Source organism: Tachypleus tridentatus, chromosome 12, assembly GCF_004210375.1.
Source record: "Tachypleus tridentatus isolate NWPU-2018 chromosome 12, ASM421037v1, whole genome shotgun sequence".
NCBI lineage: Eukaryota > Metazoa > Arthropoda > Merostomata > Xiphosura > Limulidae > Tachypleus > Tachypleus tridentatus.
In genome coordinates, this window is record NC_134836.1 from 23,510,410 (window position 1) to 23,523,856 (window position 13,447).

The 13,447-nt window shown below is 32.2% G+C and overlaps 1 protein-coding gene across 1 annotated transcript in view; it reads left to right on the forward strand.

Moving 5' to 3' along the window:
- LOC143235197 (kielin/chordin-like protein) overlaps positions 1–13,144 on the forward strand; it is a 114,537-nt gene extending 101,393 nt beyond the window's left edge. The window contains 8 exon segments of the mRNA XM_076473127.1: positions 2,362–2,508; positions 3,164–3,317; positions 3,480–3,712; positions 5,279–5,380; positions 8,247–8,411; positions 10,194–10,304; positions 10,715–10,895; positions 12,562–13,144. Coding sequence (XP_076329242.1) covers positions 2,362–2,508; positions 3,164–3,317; positions 3,480–3,712; positions 5,279–5,380; positions 8,247–8,411; positions 10,194–10,304; positions 10,715–10,895; positions 12,562–12,797 — 1,329 coding nt within the window. The 3' untranslated portion in view covers positions 12,798–13,144.
- Positions 13,145–13,447: the final 303 nt, after the last annotated feature.

The window sequence follows — 13,447 nt, forward strand, 5'->3', positions numbered from 1 at the left end:
AATTACTTTTGTTTTATTAAGATACAATCCCCCAGTGGGACATCTGTACATCTTTGGATTTACAATGCTAAATTCAGGAGTTCAATTCCCCTCAATGCACATAGCAAATAGCCCAATGTGGCTTTGCTATAACAAAACATGCACACACATTAAGACTTTTTTCTTAGCACATTTCCAAAACAAAAACCTAGTATAGAAGAAGTTAAGTCATATTTTTAGACTGAAATCCAGTGGATTATTTTAATTTCCAAGAGAAGTTCTTACAATAGATGTAAAAGAAATCATTAAACCATTATGTTTTTGAAACCATTATGTTCTAGAAACCATTATGTTCTTGAATTATTTCTGTTGACAAGCTGTTTAATTTCCTTTACTACTTCCACTGTGTGACTGGTCGTGAAGTACTTGGTAGTATGTTTTGTTCTGAGTGACTGATTGTGAAGTACTTGGTATTATGTTTTGTTCTGAGTGACTGATCGTGAAGTACTTGGTAGTATGTTTTGTTCTGAGTGACTGATCGTGAAGTACTTGGTAGTATGTTTTGTTCTGAGTGACTGATCGTGAAGTACTTGGTAGTATGTTTTGTTCTGAGTGACTGATCGTGAAGTACTTGGTAGTATGTTTTGTTCTGAGTGACTGATCGTGAAGTACTTGGTAGTCTGTTTTGTTCTGAGTGACTGATCGTGAAGTACTTGGTAGTATGTTTTGTTCTGAGTGACTGATCGTGAAGTACTTGGTAGTGTGTTTTGTTCTGAGTGACTGGTCGTGAAGTACTTGGTAGTATGTTTTGTTCTGAGTGACTGATCGTGAAGTACTTGGTAGTGTGTTTTGTTCTGAGTGACTGATCGTGAAGTACTTGGTAGTGTGTTTTGTTCTGAGTGACTGGTCGTGAAGTACTTGGTAGTGTGTTTTGTTCTGAGTGACTGGTCGTGAAGTACTTGGTAGTATGTTTTGTTCTGAGTGACTGATCGTGAAGTACTTGGCAGTATGTTTTGTTCTGAGTGACTGATCGTGAAGTACTTGGTAGTATGTTTTGTTCTGAGTGACTGGTCGTGAAGTACTTGGTAGTATGTTTTGTTCTGAGTGACTGGTCGTGAAGTACTTGGTAGTATGTTTTGTTCTGAGTGACTGATCGTGAAGTACTTGGCAGTATGTTTTGTTCTGAGTGACTGATCGTGAAGTACTTGGTAGTATGTTTTGTTCTGAGTGACTGGTCGTGAAGTACTTGGTAGTATGTTTTGTTCTGAGTGACTGATCGTGAAGTACTTGGTAGTATGTTTTGTTCTGAGTGACTGATCGTGAAGTACTTGGTAGTGTGTTTTGTTCTGAGTGACTGATCGTGAAGTACTTGGTAGTATGTTTTGTTCTGAGTGACTGATCGTGAAGTACTTGGTAGTATGTTTTGTTCTGAGTGACTGATCGTGAAGTACTTGGTAGTATGTTTTGTTCTGAGTGACTGATCGTGAAGTACTTGGTATATGTTTTGTTCTGAGTGACTGATCGTGAAGTACTTGGTAGTATGTTTTGTTCTGAGTGACTGATCGTGAAGTACTTGGCAGTATGTTTTGTTCTGAGTGACTGATCGTGAAGTAATTGGCAGTATGTTTTGTTCTGAGTGACTGATCGTGAAGTACTTGGCAGTATGTTTTGTTCTGAGTGACTGATCGTGAAGTACTTGGCAGTATGTTTTGTTCTGAGTGACTGATTGTGAAGTACTTGGTAGTATGTTTTGTTCTGAGTGACTGATCGTGAAGTACTTGGTAGTATGTTTTGTTCTGAGTGACTGATCGTGAAGTACTTGGCAGTATGTTTTGTTCTGAGTGACTGATCGTGAAGTACTTGGCAGTATGTTTTGTTCTGAGTGACTGATCGTGAAGTACTTGGCAGTATGTTTTGTTCTGAGTGACTGATCGTGAAGTACTTGGCAGTATGTTTTGTTCTGAGTGACTGATTGTGAAGTACTTGGTAGTATGTTTTGTTCTGATATGGTTTAACATTATAGAAACCTTTTTTTTTCAAAATGCTTAAATACCTTTACTTGTGGTATGCTTTTATAACTATGGAATAAGAGAATTTTGCATCAGAAAGTCATATAAAGAACTGTAGATCATGATTCATTTTTTAATCAGTCATGTGACTGCATCCAAAAACACACTCTACAGTTTCAAACCACTACACTTAAAAATAAAACAGGAAGGTCAGGGATCTTAGCTTGCACTTGGAGTAACAAACCAGGAACAAGATAATAGGATGTGCAGGTTGTTACCAAAAAACTTTGAACAACCATTTGCAAATGTAGAATATAATATGGAATGTTAAATATTTTACTTTAATTTTATTAATTTTGTTTCTTGTTGCTAGTATGGAGATATATCTTGTGACTTCATTAAGTGCTCCAAAGTGACTTGCCTTGACAGTGAGACTAGACTAGTTCCAGTTGGCAAGTGCTGTGAAGTGTGTGTCCCTGCTCAACAAATGACATGTTTTTATGGAGGCAGAACTTTCCAAGTGAGATTTAATTGGCATAAAAACAAATTTTTACAAAAAATTAATAGTTTCAATAATATGTGATACTTTGCACGTGAGAGGTTTCTCGTGGGTGACCAAATTAAAATATTCTAGTGCCCATTAAGTAAGGTCTGCTGGGTTTGAGATATTAAGTTATTGTTATTTTAACTATTAAGGACTAACTACTGTAAAGAGCATGTTAATGTTGGATTTCTCAGTAGGACTTAAAGAAATGGAACGTTGAAGTACACAATTTGTGAAACAGCTAAAATTGGGAAATATAAATTTTGAATACACATTCTCAAGACGGCTGGTACGGGTATTAGCATTTTAATTAAAATAAAGTACAGAACAATGTTTCAACCTTTGTAGGTTAGTTAAAAACTCTCTCTTTGTTAACCTGAAGATGACCTAAGGTCAAAACATTGTTCTGTACTTTATTTTAATTAAAGTGCTAATACCCATACCAGCCATCTTGAGAATACACTTTCACTTTAAGTGGGTTTCTTATCATCACAAAATATGACAATAAACTGTAACTCCCATATAAGTTACATTTATGAAACACTAAGAAATTATAGTTAAATATTTCACTTATTTTCCTTATTTCTCGTTATTCTACGGACATAGTACAAATGTATTTTTATCTCCATAGGACTTAGAGAAGTGGAATCCTGATGTATGTACAGAATGCTACTGTAAAATGGGCAATATTTCTTGTCACACACAACGATGTCTACCACTGCAGTGTCCATCAGACCACATTCCCTCAGTTGATCCAGGACGCTGTTGTCCTAAGTGTATACCTCGTAAGTTTGAAATAGACCTTTTCAGTCATAGTTTTCCATCCATTTTTGCTGTTATTCTGTACATGCAGGCACATACAATATATCCATGTGAAAACATTGGATGTTATTAATATAATTTCTATAAAGTTAATTTAAATATTAAGATGATTGATTTTCTTTCAGGACCAGCTACCTGCGTGACTTTTGGTGACCCACACTACCGAACATTTGACGGAATGATGATCCATTTTCAAGGAACATGCCGTTACATTATGGCCTCAGATTGTTATGAAGGAAACTTTAGAGTTGAAGTCCAGAACAGTGATCGTGGAATCCAGGGAGTTTCCTGGACTGATAGTGTAACAGTGATTGTGAAGTCTATAACTGTAAACCTAGGGCAAGGTCCAGTTGTCTCGGTACATATGTATATATATTTGTGTGGTTATTTAACAGAATATTTTTAATTACCTTAACTATTAAAAGTTGTGATACTGTGGGCTTTCTGAAGATTGAATGTAGTAGTGAACATATTGTACCAGACCCATCACATTGTGTTAGTACTGTCACATTCATGGGAACATTAAGTGAAAATTAACTTTAATGCATTTGTATTTTTGTCTATGTGTGCATATAAATGTGTGTCTTTAGACAGTATATTTATTATTACTGTTTGACAGATTAATATGTAGAATCAGTTTATTGTACATCTTAATAAATGGTTTTGTTCATAGATAAGGTTAATTAGCAGACATAAGAAACAGTTTTTAACTCCAAAACATTGTTGTACTATCAAGCAAGCAGTTTGTGTATTATGTATTTTATTCTGTATGCAGATCTTTATAGCATTATGATCTTATACTTTATGTGTTTCTGTGTTTGGCAACCTGTAAAATGTAACATAAAGCAAGGAAGAATGAATCAGTTCAAAAACAAACATTACATACTTATAAGATGTGTGACAGGATGGCAGTGTGCTTAATAATAGAATAAATTTATTGATACTGCTTTAAGAACTAGCTTTTAACCTTTAGAAGTTTAGTCTTGTCTAATAACTAACTCTACAATACAAAAGAACAAAAATAGATTGATTGGTAGTGAATTATGGATGAAGTAATTGTGATTACCTTGATAAAATGAACCACTCTTGTCCAAATCAGAACTTTTGAAGTCAATCAAATATTCTCTTGTTTGGTGTTATAAGCCTCTCTATTTTTTATCAGTGTTGTTCTTCCAGCCAATCAAATTAAAAAAGCATCTCATTTATACAGTTCCACAAAACTGAAAGTTTTCATTCAAAGTCTCAAGCCCTCTCTTACTGGTGCATTAAAGGACTATTTTAATTAGTCTATAAATAAAACAACATAATTGACACCCAACTGTAAGCAACATTTGCAAATAAAGCAAATAACTTTTAAGTAAGGAACTAAGTTTTACCAAAGAACATGAAAATCATAAGTGATTAAAATCAGTTTAAAATGGTAACCAGTACTACTTTGTATTGTTTTTAACGTAATTGTATAACATAGTTTGGTGAATATTCTCTTACAAAAATATTGGGAGAAATAATGGGCTAATAAAAAACTGTGAATTGTTTTACTCTGCTTCAAATAGCTGACTGTCTTCAGATAAAATTTGATATAGTTTGATCAGTGGCATGGGCTTGTCTCAAGTGAATAACTTGTGGTTTCATTAAATGGATTAGCAGTGAGTTTAAACAATTGGTGCTAGTGGGGACTTGGTCAAAACAAGGAAACAAACAAGATAAATTTTCAATAATATTTGCATATTTAATTTTGAAATATGGTGCATGTTGTGAATCCTACCCCCTTCATAATGTGGTATTTAAATTTTCTTTTCATATGAATATGCCATAGTAAGTTAGCAGAACTCTACTATGTACTTTTTATTAAATTATTTTCCATCATATATTTTTGATCCAATTAGTTTCAATTAAATATGTAGCTACTGTTCTTGTATTTTAGGTGAACAATAAAAATGTGACACTCCCTTTCTTCCAAGATCCAGTTCTCTATATTGAATATACGGGAGAGTCAGTTTTGGTTAACACAGACGTTGGATTGAAGGTGAGAAATCTATTGTGAAATAAGTAGTTTTGTTTAATAGTGAAAAAAGTATTTAGTACTTTACATCACTTAAAATGCATGTGAAACAACTCTATTAAAGCAGATATTCAGACAGAAATAATAAATTTACAAAGCATTGAAGGAATACTTAGACATTGAAAAAAATGTGACCAAATTGTAAGAAACCGTTAATGACAGTGTGTTATTTATTATTAATATTTATGAAAGTTGAATTATTTTTGTTATTTAAAGTTTAAAAAATTGTTTGATAATTTTGTCCTTGTAGTTATTGTATTGGACTGCAGATCAAAGAGTTCAGGATTTGAGATGCAATGTCACTGAGTATGTTCAATACTTGCCCCCCCATCATCCCCGGTTTAGTTAGTTGGTTCTTGGTTCACTTGGGCTTGAATCAACTGAATACCAATACCAGTGTTGGATGTTCTCAACAGGTGTTGTGGACATTGTATCTGATGATGGTGTTTGGGTATAGTGCTCACAAATCCCTTACATTGCTGCAGTGTCCTTGTTTGGCACTGTAGTGCATCCCCTCATAGGTCTTCATGGTGGGTGGAGTCAGAATTTGATCCTGCCATTGTTTGTTAGCCATTGACAGATGATTGTGTGGCAGCAGTGACTGACTATATTGTCCAGGTAGCTGCTCAATGTATTCCTAAAACCTTGACATGTTTTCCATGGTGTCTTTGTCTGTGATGGAATCCTGCCTATCACATGGTATGGAAGGCACATAAAAGGGCCTGGGAAATCTTTGATAGGTATGCCACATTTTCAATCTGCATCGCTTTTCAGTGGGCCTGTACACATGCTCAGCAGATAAGACATCAAAGCCAGAAGGTTAATGCCATCAGTGGACAACTCTTCCTTACAGTTGCAAACATACTCTATGTTCATGACTTTCACATCTCATGTTAGTCATTGAGCATGAGGTTTATTGAGCTGCAGCTACGAACTGCCCTCTATAATTTACTGAAGTGAACTACAATAAAGTGTACGGTTTTACTTTTTCTTTCTCTCTTGAAAGCTGTTTGCTTGCACTTTTGCCACCATTGGGGTACTCATTTCAACCTCAAGCTCCATCTTGGAGAAGTTGTGTTTCCTGTGGTCCCCAAGGCAAAATTCTTGGGGCTTATATTTGATCATAAGTTGACTTTCATTCTACACATCAAGCAGCTACATGTCAAGTGTACAAGGGCACTGAACATCCTCAGTGTTCTCTCTTCCACCTATTGTGTTTCAGTGATCACACACAGGATCCCCTCTATAGTTTCTTTCTTCACTGTAAATTGTATGTGATAACAAGCTTTTTTAAATCTGTTGCTCTTTGGTCATTTTGCTTCCATAAAGATGGGAAGGAGAAAGTTGCCCTGGCTAGGCCATGCATTGGTCACAGTTTTTAACTTATTGTTTTCTTTTATTTGGGACCAATGCACCAGTGTGTGGTCTGTGTGATACTTGGGTTACAATAACCCACATTTTACTGTTGTACTGTAAATATGACCATGAGTGACAGCACCATTTTGGACATATTTTTACCATGGGTTCATCCCTGATGTTGGACAGTATCATTGGTGATGATGGCATTGTCCACCTCAGTTGTGTTTTTAAGGGCCATTGGCATTTTTAATTCTATTTACGTTTTTGATTTGAAAATTGGTTTTTTTCCATTTTAACATGATTCCTTTTTAGATATTTTAATAACTTATCTTTTATTTTTAACATTTTACATTTTGTTTGGGGCAGATAGCCTAGGTACTTTGCACCAATAAACACCAAACAACCAACCTTTAACTCCATGCTCATGAAGTGCTATACAAATTTAAAAATCTAAATTCTCTTATCAAGTGATATTCAAAATGGTAAAAGTTTGCTATAGCATAGACATTTAAATTCTTTTACATAAATAAGTATCTTAAAATGCATTTCAGAAACAATAGCTGGTTCATTTTTTTGTAAGAAAATTTATTCAGTAAATAGTAGAGTTGTTGCTACCAAAATTCTTTTTGAAAAGCAATGTGATGAAAATTAATTTACAATACAGTGATATCTTGTATCCAGTTTTTCTATTGCTTTTTAAAATTTTGCATATATACTATCTTATTCAACAGAGGTGACCCTTCAAGATGAAAAATACTGTTTTTTTATCTTTCTTGTACAGTTAATGCAGAAACTTATAATCAGTATGTTAAGTGTTTGTTCATTTAACAAAACCAGTCATAAAGCTCCTCATTTTGGGTTTAAAGAGATTTATTTAGTTTATTTATTTAAAGATAAACAATTTTGTTTTAGTATAATAATTTCAATATTTCCTTAGTCTTATGACAGATTTCCTGAAGATAAGTACAAATGTATGTTTTGGTGATTATATACTCATCAGTAAGTTATAAAATATTTAATACTGACTTACTGTAAAGTTGTTGATTGATAAAAATTTAGATTATCTTTTGATATTGTGATATCCCTTGTACTGCGATTCAACTCTTTTTAACAGCAATGTATTCACATTCACAGAACAGGCCTAGTGAGTTCAAATTCTGTTCCAGAACATGCTGGCCTTTTCACCTATGGGGCATTATAATTTGATGGTCTATTATGTTAAAATTAAGCATAGATAGCTCTTATGAAGCCTTGTATGAAATTCAAAAAACAAATATGCAACAATCGCTTTTTCATATATATATATATATATACAGTAAATAAACTATAGGAAACAGGTTACTTCAGGTAAGTGCAATGTGAGAGAGTAGTGCAATTGTATATTTATACATAAATAGTTATGCTATGAAATAAATTGTTTTAGAACTGTCCAAACAATTATGGAATACTACTGCATTATGCTACTACACAGGTATTATGGAATGGTGACAGTTATGCAGAAGTTAGTGTGTCAGGAGCCTACCGTGGTAAGGTGTGTGGTTTATGTGGCAACTTTAATAACTTCCCACAAGATGACCTCCGTGTTCCATCAGGAGAAGTCGTCACTTCAGAAGCAGACTTTGGAAATAATTGGAAGGTATTGTCAGAGTTCTTACACTTTCTCATTTTATTATTTCATATGGAACTGCTGTTGAATAATTTATTATAAATTATATAATTCTTCTATATTAACGTTATAAAGGTTGGAACTAGTATGAGCCAAATCCTAATACTGCTTGTAAGGTGATGCCTTATGCAAATTTAATGTAATTGTTATTGAAGTGAGAGTTTTAGCATTTTAAAAGATAAAACTTTCTTTAAATACTATTTCTGTCTTTCAGTTGAATATTGTTACCTAATCTTTTTTTGAATAGTATTTGTAAATATTATAGTGATTCATTTGTAAATATTATAGTGATTCATGTTATCATGAACCATTGCTGTATAAAAGAAAGAAACAAAATATTTCGTCTTTTAGGAGTTATATTTCTGCCTTATTTATTAGCTACACTAATACATTCAAAACTGAATTTGCAGGTTATTTATAAAACTGGAAATGAATTATTGTAATAAAGACCATATAAATTTTTAGTCTGTAAAAACAAGCATCTTAAGTAAGTATCTTTACAAGTAACTCAAACATCACAACACCGTTTTCAACATTCATCTGAACATATTCAGATAAATGTTTATTTATTCTACCTGATATTTTTTCTTATGCCATTTTCCAGGGTTTATGAATGTCACAGGCTATATATATTTAAAAAAAAAAAAAACTTTAACAATATGAGATGTATTTAAAGTTATGCTGAATGGTTTAGAGTCACAAGTCATAAAAATAGACATAAAAAATAAAATAAATACATTAATATTAAATGTTAAAAACAATAAGCGAATAAAAATATTAAATAAATAAAATAAATACATAAATAGTAATAGACATTAAAATCAAACAAGAGAGCAATAATAGTTTTATATGAATTAAACCATCTTAACAGCAAATCATGTAGCAACCACTTAAATCTCGAATATTTAATTATCAAAATACAGATGTTAAACTGTTACATTTTTAACAGTTAACACAATTTCTATAGAAAGCTTTAATTTTCTTCTTGTCAAAAAACTTATTTTTTAGTGGCATATATTTTAAAGTGAGTATGTGGATGTGTTTGGCTAAGGATTCTTCTGTAATAGGTGTCTGTGACTTGTTGGAAATAAAGTGGATGATAAGAGAACAGCACACACTCCACTTGTTTTAAAATAATATATTCAACAAACATAAATGCATATACAAAAAGTAGGTTAATTAAGGTGCTTTAGAATTTTGTATTCTGAACTTTGAATACTTTTCTGCTTTTTCATATTTAGGCCTACTGCCAAATAATTGTCTGTTTTTTGTCAAAGTCCATGCAGGCAGGTCTATTTGATGAGGGAAATTATTTTCCTAAAATGTCAGAAAACTGTGTATCATACTTTAACGTATCAACCATTCACTCCAACGATGTTTTAACTTTATCTTTTCTAACTTTCTTTCACTGGGTTTTACTTTTGTCTCTCTTCCTACACACTGTTTTCTTGTGTGGTTGCTGCAAATTAACTCACAAAATAAATTAATTAATATTACCTACACCAAGCAGTCTTTTACATCTGACACTTTTATGCACGTATAACAGCAGGTTGCTATTAGATATAAAGGATCATTTGAAAAACCATCTTTAGCTTTAGAGTTATACAGTAGAACAGGAACCATGTTGCAGCATAACATTAATAAGCTCAAGTTTCTAATGCAGAATATTTTTAGTTTTTTATTTAAATCACAGATTGTTTCAATATGTTTGTATCCACAATGTAATTCAGTGATTTCAGTACATTATTTTAGAGTCCAGGTTATCAGTTATCTACGTGTAAAGATGCATTTAACATTGACCCTTGCAGTGAAGGGGGATATCATTCTAGACGAACTGCCATTTCCAAGTGTTCTGTTTTAAAGGTAGGAGGCAATGTTTGCTATTTATTTGTATAAAAACTACATGTGATGGTGAGAAAACATTACATATAATTTGAAACTTTTGGTTATTACCACTGTTTGTTTATCGATTTTATTTTTGAATTACATTTTACATACAACACCGATAATATAAGCCTGGAAAGTTACGATTCAGTTCTTTGACTGGATAAAATGTGTAATAAGTAGATGAGATGACTTTGTTTTAATGATGTTTTTTCTACGTTGTCTGTACTGTAAAAATGAAGATTTCTGAATGGCTACACTCGAGTGTAAATTACAAATCTTTTTCACAGAATATTCATATTTGAAGAACATTTAATTTGCTTCATAGAACTTTGTGGTGTTTTTAAAATGTGATTTTACATATATTATTTTCAAATATTTAATTCAAGGACCACCTGTTCGCTCCATGCCACAGGGTGATTCCACCAGAACCATACTTTGCTGCATGCATCTATGATCTGTGTGCCTGTAGTGAAAATGACAACTGTTTATGTGACATTTTATCAAGTTATTCTCAAGAATGTTCCCAAGCTGGGGTGGTGCTACACTGGCGTTCTTCTGGGCTATGTGGTATGTACAAATCGACAGTTTACATTTATTTCCTTCAATACTCATTGCTTTATGGTCAATTTTAGTGTTAACGTACAGAACATACAAATACAGTATTTATAAGAACAGTGTAGTATTATCTAACAAAAGTTATGTGAAATGCATATAAACATAAAGAGGTTTAACAAACAAAGTAGTAAGGCCTAAGTGTTTTAAAATGAAGCTTTTCTCTTCCCATTAATGTTAATGGTATTAAATGTGCCTGCCATGTCCAACATGATCTCAGTAAGGCTGCCAAAGGAAAAAAAAAAGAAACATGAACAAACTTAAAATATTCATCTTTTCTGAACATGGCTGTCCCACACGTACAGATAGACTAGATAATACCACAGAGTCAACATGTAGGAACAAAGTAGTTATGCATTAAAAGTATACCAACCAAAAAAAATCTCTCAAATTTGTATGGAATGAAATGTACTATTCCAAAGTAATGCCTTTGTTAAACTGTCTTCTTTATAATACTTTCTTGACAGAGTTTAAGTTTTGTGATTAATTTATTGATGTATTAAACTTGTACGTAAAAATAATAGTCACAACTTAGCTTTATAAATTATACCATCACTGTATTTTGTTTTAGTAGAATGAATATGAGTTGGGTCCACTTTAATGTTGTCAGCTAAATAGCATTTGTGAAGTATGTCATCAAACAGTAAAAATGTTAGTTACTTAACGTTGTTTACAAGTATTAGTGTGCTAGGTTTGAGGGCACTCACATGAAAAAAACATTTTTTTTATGCTTTGATAATAAACTTTAACATGTTATTCACAGAGATTGTTAGAAAAACAACTCATAAGTTGATGACTACATGGCTTGATGTTAATTTTTGGAAAATAAGTTTTTTCTGTGTGTAATTTGCCACATTTCAGAACAATGCCCACACATTATAGGTAGAAGAAACTGGACATAATTGAAATTTTATTTGAAAATTTCAACATTCTCTTTATTTATTTTTTATTTAAATATCTAGTGAAATGTTCTTTAATCAATACTATATAACAGCCAGAACTGTGTAAAGTTCTGTAATGTTAGTTAGGCATGATTGGAAAGTCTGTATGATAAAAATAACAAATATATATAAAAGTTAAGCTATTTAGACTAAATATTCACATTTTTGTGTTATAATCTGTAATCATTTTAGAATGAAAAACACACAATTTACATTTATTTCTAATTTTTTATGGTGGTTACAAGGTCAGTAAAATTGACAGACCTCCATATAGTTAGGGCAGAGAAAGTAACAGAAAAAAATAAAAAGTTTTACTGAAAACAAGCATTTAAAATGTATTTAGGAGGTTTTACAGATTTCACAAACATGTGAGATTTTTAGGACAAAGAATAGTTTTTTAACATGAAAAACACTTTGCACTTGGACTAGTAACATAACAGACTCAATATTTTCACAAACAAATCTTTAGTAAAAAGTTTTTGTTAAAAAATCTGATTTTTTGTGTATGAAAAACTTGCAGTCTTTACTAAAATTCCAAATTTTATGGAGATACACATAATGTATCAAGTTATAGTATATTTAACTTGTATATTATACTGAGCCCATTGTTAATTAATTAACAGCATATGTGAGGTGGTGTTTTTAATGCAGTGATATTGATGTTGGATTTTTATGTCTAGCAATCAGTTGCCCTTCTGAGAGTGGTCAGGTTTTTGATGAGTGTGGTCCTGCTTGTCCAAGAACATGCACGAACAAAGATGTTCCATTTGGTGTCTTAGAAGCTCAGTGTTTTAAACCATGTGTACCTGGCTGTCAGTGCCTAGCTGATAAAGTGTTACATAATGGGCACTGTATCCGTCCAGAAGAATGTCTTAAAAACAATCAGTCAGAAATTGTGAATCAATTGAACTTTTAACTGAATTTCCTTTATTTGTATAACAAGATAAGTGCCTTTAGAAGTTTTGCCTTATTCCATTGAAAATAGAAAGTTAATAGTGTTAAGATTAGCACTAGTGTGTGATGGCTAGAAGGTTGTACAAAACTATGATGTGTAGATATATAAAGACATGATGAAAAATATCCCGTTTTCCAAAAGAGGCATTTAAAACTTTGAACATGTTTAACGTATACTGCATAGTACAATTGTTACGTCCAGAATAATTCTCTCTGTCACGTGTAATTCTATGTTGTGCCAAAGAAAGAAACATCAAGATATCTTAATTCAGCTTGATAAGTATAATAAATATTATATAATTTCTAATTGATTGCTTAATGCTGTTTTATTTTTAATGTTATGTACCTTTAGTATAGTTTATTTTGATACCTCCTGTATGATCACTGAGTATTTTCATCACTAATTGTTTGTGTAATATTTTGTAAAGAAAACAAATAGTGGCAAATTACTTCCAGTTTTTATTTTTTTATCTGCAATCAAAGGTTTATTCAAATTTAGCTGTGAGTAGGAGAACCAGATATGGACAAAGGAGATTAATTTTATTTCATGTTGACACAAACATAAATAAAGCCTTGAAAACATCAGGTTTTTAATGCTTTACAAGTTTTGAA